The 21,314-nt window shown below is 43.5% G+C and overlaps 1 protein-coding gene across 3 annotated transcripts in view; it reads right to left on the bottom strand.

Moving 5' to 3' along the window:
* Positions 1-1,737: 1,737 nt before the first annotated feature.
* GFOD1 (Gfo/Idh/MocA-like oxidoreductase domain containing 1) overlaps positions 1,738-21,314 on the bottom strand; it is a 77,205-nt gene continuing 57,628 nt past the window's right edge. For all 3 annotated transcript variants that reach the window (XM_068396766.1, XM_068396769.1, XM_068396768.1), the window contains exon 2: positions 1,738-9,194. In XM_068396766.1, coding sequence (XP_068252867.1) covers positions 8,275-9,194 — 920 coding nt within the window. In that variant the 3' untranslated portion in view covers positions 1,738-8,274. The remainder of the gene's footprint in view (positions 9,195-21,314) is intronic.

Here is a 21,314-nt window from a genome sequence, read left to right as displayed (position 1 = left end):
TTCCACTTACCTACACAGTTATCTATTGTGTGCTCTAACTGTGTACTAATAATCCCACTGTATCTCTGACACTCTTCCACAGTAATTGCTCCCCTAGGTGCTGTTTTCCAAGATTTCTATGTTTTAACCTGAAATGGAAGTAGGCTTTGTTTTACCGTGAAGTTGATGGGAAAGGATGTACTATAAAATTTGGCCCTATTTTATTTCAGTGCCTAATTGATTAGTTGGAGACAGCAATCTGGAAACCTGAGCAAGGTTATACTACATTTGCTCATGAGGCCAAGGCAAACATTAAAACATAATCCCTGAAGACCTGGGCACTGATTCTTACTTGCCTTGTGCTTTTCTCCTATTCAGCCTAAGAAAATAATATGTGTTAAAACTGATTAAAATGTATTTTATGTGTACATAAACATCAGTACATCTTTCAAGTACGATAGCTGCAATGGTAGTAGTAGAAATTGCTAACATGCTGAATTTCTGGGATGAAGAAAATGCTATACCCACTCTGTATATTTTTATATATATATATAAAAAAATATACAGTTCACTTCCCAAGGTAGATAGTGTGATCTGAGGGGGGGTGTGCATTGTAAGTGATCCCATCCCCTCACAGATTTGTGCCTCAGATTTGCTGTACTTTCGTAGTGCCTGGATAATGAGTGAGCACTGACACGAGGAGAATCCAACATCTTTCTGTGTGCTCTGCTGTAAAATAGTAAAAGCAACATAGGAAATGCTCTGTTCTTTTTACAAATCAATCACAGAGGCCACAAATCTTTCCTCAGACCGTAGAATTTCCCACTGCTTCGTATTATCTTCTGCTTCGTACTCAAGTGAGGTTTTCTCCAGCATTAGAGGGGCAGCAGTAACAAGCTCCTTACCAGGCTCATGAGGCACCCACATGCAAGGGAGAAAAGGAACACTGGGGTAAGCAGAAAGACTTGACAGCTCCTGGCGGGTGGGAACAGGGATGGGGAAGTCACTGCAGGGAGCTGAGGATGGGGAAGGCAAAGGCGTCCCAGGACACAGGCGGGGAGGTAGGAGGAGGATCTCCAGGCTGCGCTGGAGAAAGAAGAGAAAGGATCCAGGAGAAAAAGGAAATCCAGGAGAAAGGGTCTCCAGGATGTGCTCAGCGGGGATGTCCAATGCCCCCATTTTGCTATGCCACTGGACATAATCGCACCAGCTGTCTCCTCAGGACACATCACTCCAGCAGGCCTCAGTTCAGTCCTTGTCACAACATTAAACCTTCCAATAGCTTAGTGTAAAACCTTCTTCTTTCTCTCCCTCCATCACAATCCCCACCCCCAAGCACAAAGCCCGTGTATTTTACTCTGATGTGTTGAACTTAACAGGCAGGCCAGAAACCAGGCAAAGGTGATGGTTATTACCCCGCCACGAAAATACAAGTGTGGGGAAAAACGAGAGACAGCTGAGATCACATCCTTTTACGTCTTTATTCGCAGTTAAGATCCTTTTATTCCATCAATGCAAATATGCAGAACAGCAGGAAACCATGTTTTAAGCAGCACATACCAGTTGGCTGAGAAGAAACTAACTACATTCCCCAAGCAATGTAAAAAGTAACAATGCACATCATCTTCCAGAAGAAGAAACAAACAGATATTGCAGCCGAGAGGCACAGCAGGCAGCTTCCGTACAAAGTAGTTTGGCTATTTAAAATGCTAGAACCAGTCCTTGCCCATTTCTCCAACCCCACCCCCCGCCCCCAAAAGTCCTACTATAATTTAACCACTTTTTTTTTTGCTATCTACATAATATATAAAATATAAACTCTGTTTACTTATAACACTTACTTTTCTTGATAAATAGCTCTTTAAAATATCTACTGTACATATGTCCATGCGTTGACATTATATATATAGCATTTATATAGATGTATGTTCGTCTGAAAAACAATAAATATATACTTAATATTGACACAGAAACAAACTGAACATATTCTCATTTTCAAAATGAAATAAAAGAAAACCAGTACAGAGAGAAACAATAAGCGACGCTTGTGAAGCACAGCATAGCAGGGAGCTCTGATTCCTGCCCTGGCTGGGCATTCAGTGTGCCCACATACTTGAGGAGTTGTGGTGTTAATGTATTTTTTAATGAATCTGTGTTAAAAGTAACTTCAAGTCGTAGGTTAGCCACCCTGTATGCCATGTGTAACACAGACTGAGCGCGAGCTCAGTGGGAAGAAAGGGAGACTCGCCCCATGGCTTGCAACAGAATGAGAAACAGAAAGGGGAGGGTGTAAAAAGAAAAGGAAGTAATGGACAGCACATGGCTGGGAGGTCATAAATAACCATGGTAAACAAGTTAATAGCGTTAAGTGCTTTTAAAGACTATGGCTGGCACTGCTGCAAAAAGTATCTTGATTATCTGTTGCCAACTCCCATGTAATGAACCAGTTTTCCCACTGCCACAAGGAGACACAAATGAAACACAGATGGCCAAATTCAGATGCTAGAAATGAGGTCACTGCGTGACACTGCGAGGCTGCAGGTTCAGAGCCAAACCTGCCCGAGGGCAGCTGACTTCACCGAACAGTCTCAAACCTAATGGATGGGATTTTTGAAAATATAAACTTAAAAAAAAACCCAAATAAAATGAAAAACAACCAAAAAAACCCCACACCCAGCCCCAAACAGTTGACTTTACACATGTCAAAACATAATAAAATATGGATTTTTTTAAACTTTTCATTTCAAAACAGCATTCTTTAAAAATGGAACTTAATCCCAAAGGAAAAAACGTAGATGACCTTTCTACAAACATGGTTTTCGTTTAGTTTTGGGTAGACCATAGCCATTCTGTTTATTCATCTAATCGAAAATGCTGAATAAAAGCTATTTCAGTTTGACCTAAGCTGATATCCTTCATTCTCCAACGCCAAGGCTTTGATTTGGCAGCTTCGAAAAAGTCATTACTTGCCTGGGCTCTGGCTTCATATGCTCAGTAAGTCATGAGGTTATGACATCGGTTCATGAATGCAGCATTGTGTATAGTCCCATCTACTTAAAATTTCTTCTTTTCATGAGCAAATGGAAGTGCACAGTTATTGTTAAAGGGGAAATTATTTTTATTGGACAGACTTCATCCAGCAGCTCAAGAGAGAGGAAATTTTAAAGCAGATAAGACTGCCCATTATTATTCAGTCATACTTTGTCTCTAAAATTTACAAAGTTTGCTCCCCACAAGTAACAACTTCAACAACAACAACAGCAAGAAACTGCTGTCCTGAATAATCCTGCCATTTCACAAGTAGGCCTAGATACCCAGAAAGCACTGCAGAGGTCAAACAGTCCAGTGTTGAGTTTCATACGTACTTAAGGGTACATCACTGGGCCACTGGAACATCACACCAACATGTTGAGTATCTGCACAAAAGCCAAAAGTGTGCTGGGTGCTTTTAAATCCTTGTAAATACAGAACTTAACAGTGAAGAGACTTCATAATTTGTGGTATTTGATAATGAATAGATCAAAGTCAAATCTAAAAACTCCCAGCAACAAGAAGTTCTGTCATCAGTAATTTCTGAATCTCTGCAAGATACTATGTTTACCTTTACCCATTAGATAAAATCTTTTTTTTGGTAGATAAATGATTCATTTTAAATTGCCTGGGTCTTTTCCAGATTTGTATGGACACAGAAATAAACAAGGTAACAGAGAAGTTGAATTGTCCTTGCACTGTGACCACACACAGCAGAAAAGCCTCCTTTTTTGAATGGCTGAACTTCCAGGACAGCTGCTCACTTGTACAGTCACTGACTCGAAAGCTATCCAAAAGAAGGGAACACTAAGTACAAAGTGGAGAGTGCCTCTGATTGCCCTGTGCTGGCTGGGCAGGAATTTCTCATGCTTTCAGCCAAAGCAAAGGATGAACTCCGCAGCAGCCCATCCTGAGCCTAAACTCGTCTATGCACGCCCTGATTCTCTGCTGTATTGGCTGCATGGGTACAGATGTGTCATCTCTACTTGGTATTTTCTAACTACACAGATAAAGTACTACTAATTTAACACATGCATGATACGAGATCTAGGAATCCCCAAGCTCTTGCACAGTTCTTATGCCTCTATGCAGGACTTCACTGAGTTCAGCACTGAGGACGTGCACGGATCTAGCAGGAGTACAGGACGGATGCTGCTTCCCTGAGGGCAGGGTCCCTTCTCGGGCTCCCAAACACAGAGGTGGAGCAAGGCTGCTGCTATCACCCTCAGGAGGTGCAGCCCTCACCCTCTGCACAACCAGCATATTCTCCCCGTTGGCGCACATATAGGTACCAGACTGCAGACGCACCTTCCTGTCACTCCCTGCTGCAGTCACCACTCTCCCTTTGGGCACACGGAAGGCCTTCAGTTGTGCCCTGCTGTCGCACAGCGTAGGGTCGCCCTACCCCCGGTGTGGACCCCTCTGCAATTCCCATGGAAAATAAGACATCGTCTCTCAGCTGACCGTCCCAGCCTTGGAACAGAGCCCTGCAAAGCAGCAGAGCGTTTCACCTGGGCTCACTCCGTGGCTCTTTTTGTCTTTGGCAACAGATCATAATGTTCAGTATCCTATGTGTGCAGGCTGATGGCAAAGGAAAGAGCTTCTCCAACAGCATCCCTGGGAAAGAGGAATGAACATATCTTACCTAGCATATGAACAAGCTCATTTGGGGGCTACTGTAAATTCCAGCAGTAGCCACAGTTTGGCTATTAGGCCTGCACCGATTCTAGCAGCATTCATCTCAAACCTTGTGGCACAGCATTAAAGAACAGCATTAAAAGTGCAATTCCAAATATACGTTTCCTGGTGTGGTACCGCTTTTGAGTTCGTTCAAGTACATCTCTGCTATTTGCTGCCCAAATTCTTAAACCCAGCGTGAACTCCAGAGGCTACTTAGGGCAATTCAGTGCACTTTCAACTGTACCAAAAGAGCAGAGGGCTTGATGCTGCCAAGAAAAACCCTAGACTGTAAAGTAACCATTTATGAAAACAGCAATACACATTCTATAAATAAACCAAATTCCTTCCTCCTCTAAGTCAGATGGAAGTTTAGTGTCTTTACACTTGACAATACCTCCTAGAGAACAGAAAAACTGTCATACAATCCTGAACGTATGTGGTTACTGCTAGTTAGGTAACAACTTCACCTGAATCAAGCATAAGATCTCTGTTGCTGTCAGAAGAGGAGGTCCCACCCTGCCCCTGCTCATTCCGACTGCCTCTCTGGGGCCAGCACTGTGGTTGCACAATGAGCTGTACGGGATTCAACACATTTGCAACCTGGTGCTAATACTAGCATCAGATGGCTATGTAACCAAACCATTGGATTTTCTTTCTGCTAAGCAGCGCTCCCTGCATCAGTAAGTCTGCACAGAGGACGGATGATGCCTGTCACCTAAACCTTTGGATCTGGGACAGAAAGGTTGAGCTCAGTAGTACTATCCCTATACACCGTGTCTCGCCTGGGGACTGTTCACGGCAGGGGTGGGGAACAGGATTCCAGCATGTCTCCTTCCAGCTGGCATCACCAAGCCCAGAAAGACACAGAAAAAAAAGAAAATACATAGAGGAAAAACTGTCAACATTTGTGAACCAAAACGAGGTGCAAAGACATGAACAGCAATTCCAGCACAGTGGCCAAACCACTAAGAAGCAAGAGTCACAAACATTTTGGTCCATGTTTAGTTCCAGTTTTGGATGATGTTTAACTAGACATGGTTAATTATCCACCGGGCTTGCAGCCATGACTTGAACTAGCCACTATTTTCAATAAATGGCTTTTACCTTACTATATGAAAACTCTCTTTATCCCCTTGGGGCTAATTACATTTTTCAGGGGAGAAAGAGAGCGGTGATTTCTTGATCAAATTCTCTCTTCTGTATTTCTCTGTGTATTTTTCAGGACAGGAACTGGATAGCATGGTATACCATGACAATTATAATGGGAAATTCCTGTTGGCACAGATACTATCTCAGGAATTCTCACAGAAATCCATTTTTAGGAAAAACATGCAAACCTGTCAAGGGCTGCTTCCAAGAAGGAACAATGAAAGCTTGCCCAAGGTCTTAGCAGAAGCGGTCAGCCCCAGAGAACTTGCTAGAACTGTCAGAACAACAAGGATAGAAACAATTCTCTGTTTGGGTGTAGTTTTGCAGTGTTACATTATTCCTTCATCAGTCACACTATTACATTTTGGGGAATATTTCATGAAAGGTCACACGTATGCTCTTCAAAAATTAAGTGCACATCAATAATTCTGGGGTAGGAGTCAAGTTTCGTAACTTTAGCCACCTAACAGTTTAGAAGCCAAGATTCTCTGCAAAGAAGAAGGATAGGAATCTCCAATGGGCACCTCCTTCTATATTAATCTTAGGATTAACTGAGTCAGCCTTTGGAGAGCTCTCTCTGTATTGACTACTGTGTCCTTGCACAGCTGATCAGGACAAGACACCCGACTTTCAGCTGGCTAAAGTCAGATGAGATGAACCACACTATTGATGCCCTCCTGTTCAAAAACGTGAAGATCTAAAACTGGGCATAGGACAGGCAGGAGCATACAGCAATCAGAGGGAGTCATTTGTAGGAGAAGCCCTAGAGAAGCCCTTAGTGCTCCTAAAAATAGCAAAACTGTAAGTGCTTTTTTAAAAATCTAAATTATTCTGACAGTTCTCTTTCTAACCTAAAATGGCAACACTAATGTGATAGCCTTGAGAAAGAGGGTCATATTTTCTCTTCTAATTTACTGCTCAGCCAAATGTTCTCTTCTTTCCCCTAGTCAAAATTAATAAAAAACTCTGAAAAGGTTTTTCTCAAGTTCAATATCATTTAGTGCTACATGCTTGTGTTCTACATTTTCCTATCTGAGGACCTAGCGCTGTAAACACATAGCACTGGAGCAGCTTTATGCAGAAAAGCAGTATCCCTGTTTGCTGGAATAATTCATGTGCCCTTCACTATATTCTTTCAAGAACATATTCTCGAAAGAATATATTATTTCAAGACTGCAATCTAAAATATTTAAGAGAAGAACATGACAAACCTATCAAAGGAGTTTGTCCACCCCTGCACTGATGACAGGGAATGATTGCTACAGTACCAGTAGCTGGCCACTTTAAGGAGGTGAAGAGGTGGGGGTCTCATGTATTTTTTTTCCCTGGAAATGGATGGGAAATTTTCTCATCCCTTTTGTTTTTCACTCACACTCACCACTTGATGGAGGTGAAAGCCTCTGGGTTGAGCTATATGAAATTGTCGGTGTGCATCTCTCAAGTGTGAGTTCACAGAGGTTTAAAAGAACACCCCCCGTCTAAGCATCATATGGTTTTGGGTTGGATTTCTACTGTTTTCCACCTAAAACACAAATGCACGACGAATTCACTCAAAAGTCAGTCCCAGACACAGGGAATTGTGCGTAAACCTTCATAAAACTAGCCTGAGTTCAGCTGTATAATAAAACCCACTGTCACTGCTGTGTCTCGCCACTTGCTATCCATGAAGGTTTTGCACAACCCATTTTAATGAGCAAACCTGTGCAGTTAACACTGAAGCTTGCCGGGACCTCACAGAAGTCCCTCCCTCCCCCAATACTGGGGCATACGCACTGTGGCTGAGGACTGCTTTGTTTTAAAAGCCACACATTTTCCTACTTAATTGTGCTTGAAATAAAAAAAAAAACAAAACAAAAAAAACAACTAGCTAAACCAACACAGAGAAGCTCCTAACAAGCCTGTATGAAAAGTGAGCTGCCGAGATTTTCCATCTCACACAACACTTTCACACCTAGTCCTATTATTCTGTGTGTTGGTTAGAGGTGTAGTACTACAGCATGGTGGTGTCAGCTGTCATGGTAGGAACTACTCATGTCAGACACTACAGAAAATTTAATGACATGACAGTACCTTCACAGCCCTCTGGTAGGTAAGGAAAATCTAAAAGGATCTTCCCAACCTTTCACAGTAAACACAATTGGATAATCTAAAGCACCTGCAAGCAGGAGATGAGTCCATGATATATCTTTCCAATCAGCCAGCTAATACTGTTATTAGAACAGTTATGTCAGCTCTTAAGTCTCCCGTTTTGGGCATTTCTAAGGACCTTATCACTTTGGCATTTAGCCACCAACAGATTTAGTTGATCCAAACACTGTATTTCCTTCTCCCGTATCCTCAGCTGTTTCTAAGATGCCCAGGCCCTTCACAGGGGCTGAATTACAATTTCCTTTAAGAGCTGTCTGGTTCCTATTCTTTCCTAGGAGCTGAGAGGAGCTAGCAGTACAGAGACATCCTGCTCTTCCGCATGGCTTCACTGATTAAGTATGCCGGGCTCAGTTCTGGCTCCTCAGTCATGATTGAAATGTTCTGCCACTCTCCCAGCTGGTTTGACTTTTTAATGGTGTCCACCACACACAGGGCATACAGACAGTCGTCAAAAGTGGCAGCCATCGTGAGGGGCCTCCCGTCCCAGGTCCTCCTGTCGTCCTGGTCCTCAAATGCCTGCCGGACAGCTTGAACCATCTTAATGGTGCCCCGGAGGTAGGGCGATGGGATGTCACTGAAGGCCTTCTCTGGAAGTAAGGAGTTGCTGACTGGTGTGGAGTCCTTTAGCAGGAGCTCCCGCTGAGGAGAGCTGTTGCTCTGTCCGTAGAGATCAGTGCCTATTACTATCAGCCGTCCTGCCGAACCCACCACAATAATGTCTTGTTTGAACTCCCCTGGGACATTGAAGTTGAGTGTCACTGTGCAGCAAATGCCGCCTTCCAGGACCATCTGAAATGTACAGAAGTCGTCGCTGGTGATCTGCCGTATCCCCTTGATGTGGTCCGTCTGCTTCACAAAGGTCTTGAGCAACCCGTGCACTTTCACGGCCTTCTGGCTGGTGAGGAAGGTCAGGAGGTCGATGATGTAGGTGCCAACCGAGTGCAAGCCCCCACCTCCCATCAGGTCATCACAGCTCCAGTTGTACTTCTTGCCTAGCAGGCTTCCACTGTGAACCTGCACCTCGCACACCAGCAGCTCCCCTACATAACCCTCCTGGATCAGCTGCTTCATCTTCACAAAAGCGGGCAGGAAGCGCAAAACGTTCCCCATGATGCTCATGAGCTTTGGGTAATAATGAGCTGCGGTCATCATCCTAAAGGCATCCAGGGGAGTCGCCGTTCGGTCGCAGATGACATTTTTTCCAATGCCTGAAAAACAGTTTAAAAAATAAAATCATCAACAAAAATGTATCGACTGAGTAAGCTGAAAGCCTCAAGGCTTTTCTTAAAGACTAAGCCAAGGAGAAAGATCCTTGACAGAAGAAAACATTTCAATGTGGTGTTGAAGGCACAAAGATGCCCTCTGGCATGTTTCCAAAATGCATGTAAGACTTTCTTGAGCACCACAGTGAAAATGTATCCCTTTTTGTTTTCAAAATGTATCTCATTTTATTTTCACTCATGCCTAAAAATAGCATGAAGGTGAGGGCCTGGACAGATAAGAAAGTAAGCCAAGGTAAGGTGGACTCCTACCCCACATCTGCCACCTTCTGGGAGCAGGTACGAAAGCAGCCACCCCCACTCAGCCATCTCACAGACATCTCTTCTGTGACAACCTGCCCGTGTGTGGGCTTCTGAGAGCTGAACCTGAGCTTCAGATTCAAATCCCTGAAGCATATGAGTAACACGACCGTGTGTAGACAGTAACTTAATGTAGGTACGCTGAAAAGTCTGGGTTCGTCTTCTCGATGGTCTTGCCCCTTCATCTTTCCTGTTCAGACTGTTTAAGAGACTCTGACTGGAGAGAGGGAGAAGTACTGGGCTTGTTGCTTGATTTAAAATGTAGAAATTGCTTCCCACTTATAAAATGCCGTGCTATTCTGACAGCAGCACTCATTTTTTTTGAAGCAGCTCTGCTGAAATGTTAACAGCACATCCACAGTGCCATGGGAGAGCCACAATTGCTCTAAACCAGGTCAAACGTAGCTGTGACAATCTGTTCCCTCACAGAATTACCCATATGTACACCCTGTTTACTGAAGCTTGTGTGACGGTCCCATGTTATCTGGCCATCAAGGTGTGCAACTGAATGCAGTGCAGGCCGAGATGCTTAAATAATGGTTTTATTATTGATTTCTCCTCGTCAAACACTTTCATTCTGTACCCATACACACATACCGTGACAGTCTCATTTCCTTTTTAGTTGCATACAAGGATTTTTTCACGCTTAGCGAGCAATATTAGGTGAGCTATACTACACCCTATAGCACTAAATACGATCTTTGCCTTGAGAGCCTCAGGCTATAGCTGGGCCTGGCACTTAAAAGAGCTGAATTTGGAACCTGTCTGCTGGAGTCCAGATGAATAAATCTGGTTACTCACTAAATCGCTTTGTGTTTTTATTCCTTTTCCCTTCAGATAGGTAAGAAATCCCCTTTTCTTTAAAGAGCTGCTGGGAGGATAAAATTCTACATGTTTTGGAGCTGTTTGGATGAAGTCATATAAATACAGACAGATGGCAGGGATCTGTCTGAGTCCACTTACATGAATATTTAACAGCCTGACTGGAAGAGGAAGCGGGTCACAGTCCAAACATTCAATAACCAGCTTATCCACACTGCCTATTCCCAGTCTTTGCCTGCTGCTATTTGAGTAGCTGAAACTGGAGGGAGGGCTGTCACCACAGAAGCGGCAGTCACATCTAGTTAACAGCCGAAAAGGGAAGGATCTTCCTTCAACTTGCTCCTATTTACCTTCTACTTAAGTAAGTAGAGACATACTCATTTTCCTCTTACATTAGGCAGGAATCCTCTATTCAGTGGCCATGGTCTTCTCTTCTCACTTTTCCCTCTCATCTTTACAGAGTGCTACTGGTGACTGAGTTGACATTTTCAACCTTATAGCACTTCTATCAATGCTCCTGAATAATTTTTTTTTCTGCATCTGTTTGATATTGGAGAAAGCATTCACCCACCTGTCCTATATTCCTCTAACTGGTAGCTCCAGCTATGCCACTTGATACAGATCACTACTATAATAGTCCTCCTTGAGTTACACAGACTCTTTGCAGAGAGATTTTAGTTATCAAAATAAGGGAAATCATAGACAAAACTTGCCCATAGTCAAATCTTCCTGAAATAGTCATTTTTCCCCCCAAAGAACCCACATGTACTATGTCATCATCTGACCTGTTCGCCACTGATCCACAAGCATCATTTTGTGCTCCAGGTCAGCCTGTATCATTCTGCCTCACAGGCACCTGGCGCATTTTATCTGGGGTCTGTGCGGGCACTAATCTGTCAAGATACGCAGCTCTACACGTGCTCGTGAGGAAAAGGGTCTGCTTTCATTAGGAACTGCAGCCCGGTGACAATCTTTTTGCTGTGTGCTCAGTGCCATGCACAGTGGGGGTCAGTCCTTCACTGTGTGGGGCAGGGAACACTTGGGACTGTCACAATCTGAGTACCAAATGATGATTATAAATATGAGAGAGAAGCCATGAGTCTTTACATCCCTTATAACCACGAAAATTGCCATTAGGATCAGTGTAAATCAGGCACACATGCAGAGAAAAGGGGAGCGCCCTAAATATTTGTATGGAGACAGAAAAAAGGTGAAGTCTCATACTTACTCCTTCAACCATTTCAACCTTTTTGGAAAGGTTGAAACCTTTTAATTACAGCAAATCCAAAATGCAAATGTTTTGAGAGCCTTCCCATCTCTCTGCATATGCTGATAATACATGCTGTGCTCTCATCCCTGTCAGGGGTTTAAACAGATTTTTGCTTGGTGCTCATAAAGCTTTTATACTCTATTAAAGCTCGTGCAGGTTCCTTCAGCACAACACTGCTCAGCACTCGAGCCTGTGCACACTACAGGTCTTTGTCTTCTCCGTAGCTGCAAATCTGCAAGCAGCCACATTAGCTTTCTTGAAGCAGGGAGAGAACATGAAAGGCTTGCTTAATTTAATTTAGAGAAATACTCTGGTGTGTTTATGCAACTAGAATAAGAAACAGGCGGATCTAAACACCATCATTTTCTGCTCTCTTCCCTCTGCTCCCTTCTCAAAAGGAGAAGGAAAAAAGGCACCTTCCCTTTGAGCCATTCTCCTAAGCAGCGTCAGGCAGAGCAGAGGGCAGCGCGCAAGGAAACCCTCCCTTCCCAACACCGGCAGCCTCACGAAAAGCTGTGCTCTGCCTGCAGGTGCTGCAGGGGGATTCTCTGGGAACTGACCCCCTTCTCCTGGCCTGGGGTTAGGCTCTAATCCTGTCCACTTTTGGACAAGACTCTCTAAGAAAGGATAAACTGTTACCGCTCGTCATTCTATCAGGGTGTTTTGCCGTTTCACACATCTTTGAAAATCACACCACAGCAAACAGCAAAAACTTCATTAATGACATAAAAGCAGGGAAGTGCAGTCAGCTTGTTCCAGCAAGAAAGTGCAATGTATCTGTCCGTTGTGATAAGCAACAGAGTCAGATATATCTCATGGTATGAAAGGATACACACCCCTTCCACGTGCATCAAGAAATCTGGTCTACAAGGCTACAGTTCCCAATCAGGCAACTTCTGACCATTGACTTCTTGAGTTCTTAGGTAAAATGAAGAAGAAAAATAATTTCAGTACACATCATTCTTTTTGAGGGCTCCACACAGCCTTCACCCCAGTCTCTCTGCCTGGCTGTGCTTCAAACAGACACAAAGCGGTGCCAACCAGGTGGTAAGTGACATGACATGGGATTTTCGGACAAACGTTTTAGCAGGGCCTGTTGCAGTAGGACAAGGGGTAATGGTTTTAAAATAAAAGAGGGGAGATTTAGACAAGATATAAGGAAGAAATTTTTTACAATGAGGGTGGTGACACACTGTCAGATGTTGCCCAGAGAGGTGGTAGATGCCCCATCCCTGGAAACATTCAAGGTCAGGCTGGGCAGGGCTCTGAGCAACATGATCTAGTTGAAGTTGTCCCTGCTCACTGCAGGAGAGTTGGACTACACCTTTAAAGATCCCTTCCAACCCAAACTATTCTATGATTCTCTGACCTGGCATGGAATAGGGGAGGGCTCACTCCTGGCCAGCCTGAGTCCAAAGCTGAAGTCAGGCAAGCAAGTGTCTCCTAGCAAAGCTCCCAGGAGTGCTAGTTGACTCTGTGAAGTCCACCAACAGCTGCCATGCAGGGCTTCAGCCTGGGACCCACTCCATGACCTACTGCTCCAGGCATAGACGGCCAGAAACGCAAAGAATCTGCATTAACAGGCACCATGCCGTGGTGCTGGTGAGCCACCTGTGCCCACAGGCATGGGGCCACAAGGTGGCCACCACATTAGACCCCACAGGTCTGCTTCCCTGAACCCCTCTATCTTCTCCCTCCAGCAGGAAAACAGGAAAAACAAATAATGGTGGAGCTGGAAGATGTCCATCCATGAGATAGACCAGATCCCTAGGCCAATGACTTAGGTATAACTCCCTCTAGCAGTCCTTAAAATGTGAAAGGACATGAGTTTGAGCAAAATGACACAAGAGAATTTGACTTCTAGGTTTGGTTGCTAAAGACTGAAAGATGGCAACATCTGACAACTGCTTGTTCCTCTTTAAAATGAACCAAAGTTTCCAGAGCAGGTCCACATCACAAAACCACTACTAACCCTAGTGTCTTCTCACTTCTCAGTGTCTCACAAGGAAGTTTAGGGGCTGAATGGTCCACCTTGACTGTTCTTTATCTCCTAGGATACAGATATCCCCCAAGCCAAACCTCAACAACTTAGATACCAATCTGCATTTATTAAGAAGATTATTTAAGAACACTGATCTTCTCTGAAGAAGTAGATGTCTAACCAGCTCTCTAGAAGCAGCTAAGCAAATAGAAAAAAAAAGTCTATGCTATCATTAGTGCTACCATTTGTTTGAGTGAAGACTTCTCTAGCACCTTATGCTGAAAAGTCAAATTGTAACCATGATCTAATGGCTTGTCACCCACCTCACAGTAATTATTTTTGTCAGGAAGTCACATGATTTATTTCCAAACCTCAGCCTCATTTTAGAAAAAGGAAGCCCTTGTGATGTGAAGATAATTTTGAAAGACAAACAGCCCAGAAATGAGTGGCAAGTAGATACAGTCCAGGGTAGTAGTATTTAATTTTTTTTCCATGTAAATATGGAGGAAGAGTAAGGAGCTAGAGTAAGATTTTTACATGCCCGGAATTTGCAGCTCTTCGTTTTTCGGAATGCTCTAGTTCCTTGGCTACCAGCAGCCCTAGTTTCTTTGTCCCTGTAACATCCCTGTGCTGCACAGCCTAAAACCAAGCAAAACTCCTGGGCCCACAGCGCAGGGAGGGTAGAGTGGCTGTAATGGGCACAGGCTTCATCAGTTCTGAAACCTGCAATGTCAGCTGTTTTCCCATCTGCTCTGATTGTTTCAAATAAGGACAGAAACACTTTCACAGAAAAAAAAAAAAAAAAGATTTTAAAAAAGAGTGTCCGTCATCAAACTGGAGCAAGACTAGTCCTCTGTCTATTCGGCTCAGGACGTGAGACCCCAATACAATATTTTCTCCTCCTCCTATTCACAAGAAAATCAAAAAGGGCTCTATCTGGAGTCTGGGCATATAATCAAAACCTTGACTGGCAGCAGAAAGATTTGCTAGTTAGCAGTCACTACCTATTGGTCTTGGTCAGGAGGGGGGTGAGAGAAAGGGCAAAATAAGGTTTTGGTGTACGAAGCTGAATTAGTCAGCAAAAAAAAATACATTTCTCAAGCTAAAGAGGAACTGTCAACACTCCAGGAATAGTCTGAGAGTTTCAGCAAATACAGGAGGGGTGGAAGAGCATGCTTACCAGGTTATTTCAAATAGATGATTTTAAACGTCTATATCAGATTATAGTACCTTCTTTAAACACAATTTTCTTTTTTTAAAAGAAGATAACACAAAATTACACTCCAAATGGTGACAATCCGCATTATCATTAACACGGTTACAATAAATAAATATGGGCAAATTTTTCTTCTCAGATTTTGACCACTGCAGCTGCTGTTGTTGCCTATGCAGAATCAGAGGGGAAATCATCTTTGGCACTCAGTTCTGTTCACAGCTTGTAAGACATGTTGCAATGATATGTGCTGCATTATTAGTGCACATATTATTAGTTGTAATCAGATCACGGTTTCCATCCTAATGCAGTTTGACATGGTTTACAAATACAAAATAGTATCATTTAACACATGAATGAGGAGTATCTCGTTCACATTTTTCCAGCATTCTAACACTGAAAAATAAGCTGAGATATTTAGCACTTTTATAAATAAGACATAGAGCTACTCTTATAGACATACCCAGGTCAACAAACAAAAAGTAGCAAGTTTAGTTAAAAAGCTATACTTTGCTGCAAATCGGTCCTTTTTGCCATACTGACAAAAGACCTTTCCTTAGAAATATATCAAAAGCCATAGTCAAAACAAATGGCTAAAATCAAAAGTCACTGCCTCTCATTTAAGTAGTTGGTTTACAGCAATTCACTCTTCTGCACAGACGTACACACGTTGTCAACTCCGTGCTTTTGCACAGAAACCATCTCAGAAACTATGTTAGGCACCAGGAGCTAGCACGTGGTTCCCTACAGCTAAACTGATGTTTGATATAAGCTGAGTATCAGTAGAACTGTGTATTTTACACATTCCCGTACTAGACAGAGATCTGTTTGCAATACTAATCATGTTAGCGGGCGGTACTACAGAAACCCTGCTGGATATTCAGAAAAAGTCTTTCTATTTCTATGAATTCTGGTGTATACCTACATGCAAAAACATACAGATTTTTTTTTTCCCTCAGTAATAATGACTTCAGAATTCCTCACAGCTATTTGAACCATTCCCTTCTATCCCTTTCTTTCAAATTTGCAAAAGATACAACATTTGGAGGCTGTAATTTAGCCAGGACCTCAAAAAAATCTCAGTTATCTACACTGACTCATGGCAATACTTGAAGACACTGAACAAAAACGGGTTGGTAATGAAGAAGTTCTCTTTCCCTTCCAAATTCATCAATCCCTAAGAAACCCAGAAGATAATATAAGTGATCTGAGCTGACTGCAGGCGAGACCCGCAGAGCTAAAAGCAGGTTTTTGTGAAACAGCAAAAAGCACTATTTTTGCTGTTTCACAACTGTCTTTATGATAACCTCACAGTCGTGGTCCCTTTTGTATGGAGCTGGAACAAACCAGTTCTGTATTATATTGTACTTCTAGCAGACGTGTACCAAGGAGAGACACACAACACTGAGAACGCTCCTCGGAAACTGTACGCAAATACAGCACGCGAAGGCAGTAGTTCATACAGCCAGTGTTCATTTATTTTAAGTTTTGATAGCAGGGGGGGCTCTTCAGTCTCTCAGAGATACAGCAATTGTACAGTCAGTTTAGCCTGCTACGTGCATGATAAGCTATAAATCTTTAGAACCATAAATCAGGATTTTCTGATCTGCTCTTCAATCAGTGCAGTATCACTGGGTGAGCAGTACCCCCTCTTAATTACAGCTCTGCAAACAGCTCCTTCCCCACTCGGCTGCAGATGATGACTATAGGGATACTTTGGCCCCTTGCTTTCAGCAGCAGGTGATGCCCCGGCCCCCAGGCACAGTTTCCAACCAGTCGTCTCAACAAAAAGTGCTGCTTTTGTCTGGCTGTCTCGCCACGACACCGCTGTAAGGCCTAGAGGGATATCGTGCTCATTAATATGAAGCTCATTTGAGTGTAGAGTCAATGGGAAGGGACTGGCAACCTGGGCATCCGGAGGACCCAGGCGAAGCCCATAGTCCTGCTCCCCACCCTGGGGCTGCCAGGGGAACATAAGGCGGCCGGGGGAGTTTCTGGAGTCACCCCAGACGAGCAAGCAGTGGCAGGGGGTGCAGCAGAGGAAAGCGGGAAGGTGGCTGAGGGAACCAAGAAGGGGAGAGGAGAGGGAACGGGGAGGAAAAACGGTACAAGGCGGAAAGGAGGACACTGGAAAGGGCTGGTGCAAACAGCCCAGAGGAGCTCCTGCCACTCCAGAAGCTGCACAGCAAGCCCTAATGGTATCAGCAACATCTCCAGCCCTCAGAGGCCCATCCTAAAAGGCTCCCCTTCAGGCCAATATTCATGTGAGCCCTGCTAGCATCTTTTTTGCAGAAAAAAATAACAATGGAGGAGAAAGAAATAGACTTCAGAACAAATGAACAGCCTTCGGTACCCAGTAACTGGACAGGAGGGAGGGATGATGAAGAAAAAGCATCTACATATAAATGGTGATATGTGTGTGAGTTAAGCTATTGCCCAATATGCACATCAGAATAGAGAAACAGAATACGGGGATGGGCTATTCTGTGGGGCTGGTATTATTTTCTGAGGCATTACACGTGGAGATGTGTGCATCACATACCGCATAGTGATGGAAAGCTTTTGAATCCCTCAGAAAATGGTCTAAATAAGTATGGATATGTACAGTTCTTGCAGGAGGAGGGGAAAACCTGATAGAAGGCTGCTCTGCTCTGGGAAATGAGGAGCTATTTCTGTGCCATCTCATAAAAACAATCAAATGGAAAACCTTTTCATACAGGACAAGGGGTTTTTATTAGTATATAGAGGTGTCTCTGCTACTATTAGGTGCTGCTGCTGTTGATATTGTGATACAGTAATAATTATAGTAACAATAAGAACAATTGTTGTACAATGGTTGTATTTATCATATTCGGTGCATGATCTGTCACTCAGTTCCTTGAGTGGCATGAAAAACGCATTTATTTCAATCAATACATCTGCCAGGGGAAAATTTATGGCAAGACAATGTTTCTTTGAGGAAACCTTATTTAACAAAACTTTTGACGAGGAGATGAATCTGGATGATGAATGCCTCACAAGACTGGCATTAGTCACAGCTCTAACACCGGCCAAGGCAATCTTTGTTAATCACAGATATGTATAGCTGTTGCAAAAAAATGAAGTTACTACAGCATAATGAGTCATAGCTCATGAACTGATTCATATTAACAGGGCATGTGTGTATTTCTAGCCTGCTGTAAGTGTGAAGGAAAATAACAGTGACTGAAGGAACATATTTTCCTTCGCAGCTGAAACAGACGGCGACTGCACACAGGGAGTAACACACCGCTCTGCTGACAAGCAGCAGCTCATTTGGCCACGGCAAATCAACGGCTTATACAGATTTTACAAACCCTGCATCGCTTCCTCTGCACCAAAACGTTATGAAGTAAAAGAACACATGCACTGTTACGTTTTACAGTCAACTGGGATGAGACGCACTTCACAAATACTAGATGAAAAGTTCTATACAGTAAACGCACGCGTGCCCCAGCTGCGCACACCACCCCCACCACAGCGAGGGTCTCAGTTCACGCACCTACTTCTGGCCCTTGGGCATCACCCCGTGATTCCAGTTTTTAGGCTGGTTTATCCTCACTGATGTCACCTCTCTTCCGCACAACTGCTTTGAAAACAAAACCCTAAACATTCAAATACACGGAAAAAAAAAAGCTGTTTGTGACTGCCTCTGCCTTGGCTGCCCTGTAACCATAGGCTAAACCGAAGTCCACTCAAGTGACTACCTGCACGATGAAAAGAAAGCCTGGAAAGACACCCTGCTGCTAGTGACAGATGAGTGAGCGGCACCTCCATCGACAGTTTAGGTGTCACCCAGTGAATGATACACATGCAGCTCACGCAAACAGCGCGAGAAAGGCAAGCAGGCTCCATGAGTAAGATGGTTAATGTGAGCTGTGAGGTTACAGAAGTGATTCCAGCTGGGTTAGCAGTCCATAAAACCTTTCAAGGAAACGTAAAAACAAGGAACTGGTTTGCCTTCAAATAAAAAAAAAAAAAAAAAAAAGAGATGCTGGGTTCTTTGTAGGTAGCTGCTGAGGTGTGGTGCCTAGGCTGGGAAAACACTCCAAGGGATTATAACTATGCCTGCAGGTAAATAAGTGCCATCTAAGCAGAACCAGGATGGTTCATCAGGATCAGAGAAGACTCTAATGATGATATCAATTTTCATTATGTATTAATATTGCCGCTAACTTTTATTTGCATGGAGGTAGTCATTAGGGTTATGGACTGGGGCCACATCTGTGCATGTTACTGTTGCTGTAGGTAAAAATGTTGCTGTAGCAGTATTGAAGGCACTTTGAAACAGAGGCAGTCCTTCTGTGCTTGACGTTGGACTCGGGGTTGCTTCAAAAAGTTTTAGGTAGTCTTGCAAGGAGCAGGGAGCTGGGACTCGATCCTTATGGGGCCCTTTCAACTTGAGCTAATCTACGATTCTATGACATACGACCTCTTCTGCAAAGACCACATGTATCCATATGATTTTGAAAACATGCTGACTTGAAGGTAACTTTTCAAGTTCAAGTCTATATGAATTTTTGATTGCTTATTGTGTTAGCTTGGCTAGTTGGGGCCTTTGATTTGGGAGTACAAAGCATCTGCACTGCTGAATCCACAGGCAATGTGCTTGAGAGCAAGGAAAGCAACCAAGTCTTCCTTTACCAGGTAAGCCAGCACACTTTGCAAGGCAAAGCAAAATTCTCTAGCCCACCTGGCTAGAGTTTGTTCTCTAGTTTGATGCTTGGTTTATAGCCCACCTGGCATGTCATTCTGATCTCTGTAGGCACTTACGCAAATAACAACACTGGAGACTGAAATAAATTAAGCACTTAGCATTTCTTTAACTATTTAAAAACCTTTAACTGCTGGGAAACGTAGAGAAGGTGCAAATACACCCTGACAAACCAGTTACTTGCACACCACAAGGAAATGCTTCAGGGGTCCCAGCTTGAGATTATCTGTTCAGGCATCTGAAACATGCTCAGACTTACATTCCCTGAGCCCTACTTGGATGCTTTCCATGCTCTCATATGCTCTTGGGAAAAAGTATATGGGACAAACCATGCTGGCTTTCCCAAACTTCTGTTCCATTTTTATATCTTAAAATCCCCATCAAAACTGTAGGATCGCATCCCTGCTGAGTACTTCCCCCTACAATAAAAAAATCAAGACTCGCACTACGTAGTCAGATAAACTGAGAAAATAAAACCATTCTACTTAGACCTTATTCAAGCAAACACTCATTAATTTCAGTGGGATTTTAATTGTCTTAGGACTGAATAAAAAACTCAGTGAGAATCTCTGTATTTGGTCCTTTATTTGTTCCAATTACTCTCAATCCTGCTATTCAACTTCTAAAGCAAAATGCACGCCATCAGTCCAGTATATTGTAATGCCTTTCTTTCCCACTCTAATGAAATCACAGGGCAATCACAGCCTATGGTCGATCTCTATTCTCCTGAGGCATTATTACCTGTATTTAAATATGTTTCTTTTTGTGTTAGCTGACAACAACTAAATGCCCAGCTGTTGTAAAGGCTTTGGGAGGATTAGGAAATCAGGCAGTTCAATTTTCTTTCAGCTTGCCTTTCCATCACAGAATTGTTTACGCTTACTGAGTCAGATAAATTTATGGCTGATAATTAGAGTTAATTTTCTTTATGTTTCTCTTGCCTACCCTTTCGACCCCCATTAAAACTAGCAAGTTGTAATCAGGTACTAAATAAAAAACTGTCAAAAGATAAACATCAGACTAATGCTCGTGAGTAATGCAGCCACTATTTTGGCAGATTTGTACAGGATTCATGAAGCTTTATGGACACTGAAAAATTACACCTCGCCAGCCAAGTGACAGGGAAAGTGACAGGAAAGCCAAGTCTTAAAAAAAAAAAACAACCCTACAAGTTGCAGTGTGTCCTGGTTTGGCCTAAACCAGGCCAATTTTCCTTTCAGTGATTTTTACTTTCAGCTAAGTCTCCTCTAAGTAACTGCACTTTCTAAAATTAACTGCATGTTTTGCAGACAGTGTCTGCTTCCAGGACTGATAACGCTCGAAGTTTGTAGTTATCACTGAGACACCGGTAGGTAGGGATGTTATGCAGAAAGGCTCTTGCTGTACTTAGTCTCAGAGAAACCAAGGTCACTGCTAAATCCCTCACTGCTTACGAGTGAAGAGTCGAAGGGGGGTCGCAGCTGCAGGGGGGAGCGGACAGGGCAGGTGACCCAAAATTGACCAACGAAGGTATTCCATCCCATACACGTCATTCTCAGTATAAAGCGGGGGGACCACGAGGGTCTCGCTCTCTTTCTGCTATGGCCGGTGTCCAAGGAGGACTCCGTCTGTTTTCCTGCTGCCCCCGATCCCGATCCGTGCATCCCTGAATCCAGCTCTCGACCGTCGCTAGGCCCAGCCTGGGCCTTCCCGGAGCCTGCCCTGCAGTGCCGGTGGTGACGTAGCTGACT

This window comes from Nyctibius grandis, chromosome 3, assembly GCF_013368605.1.
Source record: "Nyctibius grandis isolate bNycGra1 chromosome 3, bNycGra1.pri, whole genome shotgun sequence".
NCBI lineage: Eukaryota > Metazoa > Chordata > Aves > Nyctibiiformes > Nyctibiidae > Nyctibius > Nyctibius grandis.
This window is presented reverse-complemented; position numbering and strand designations above follow the sequence as displayed.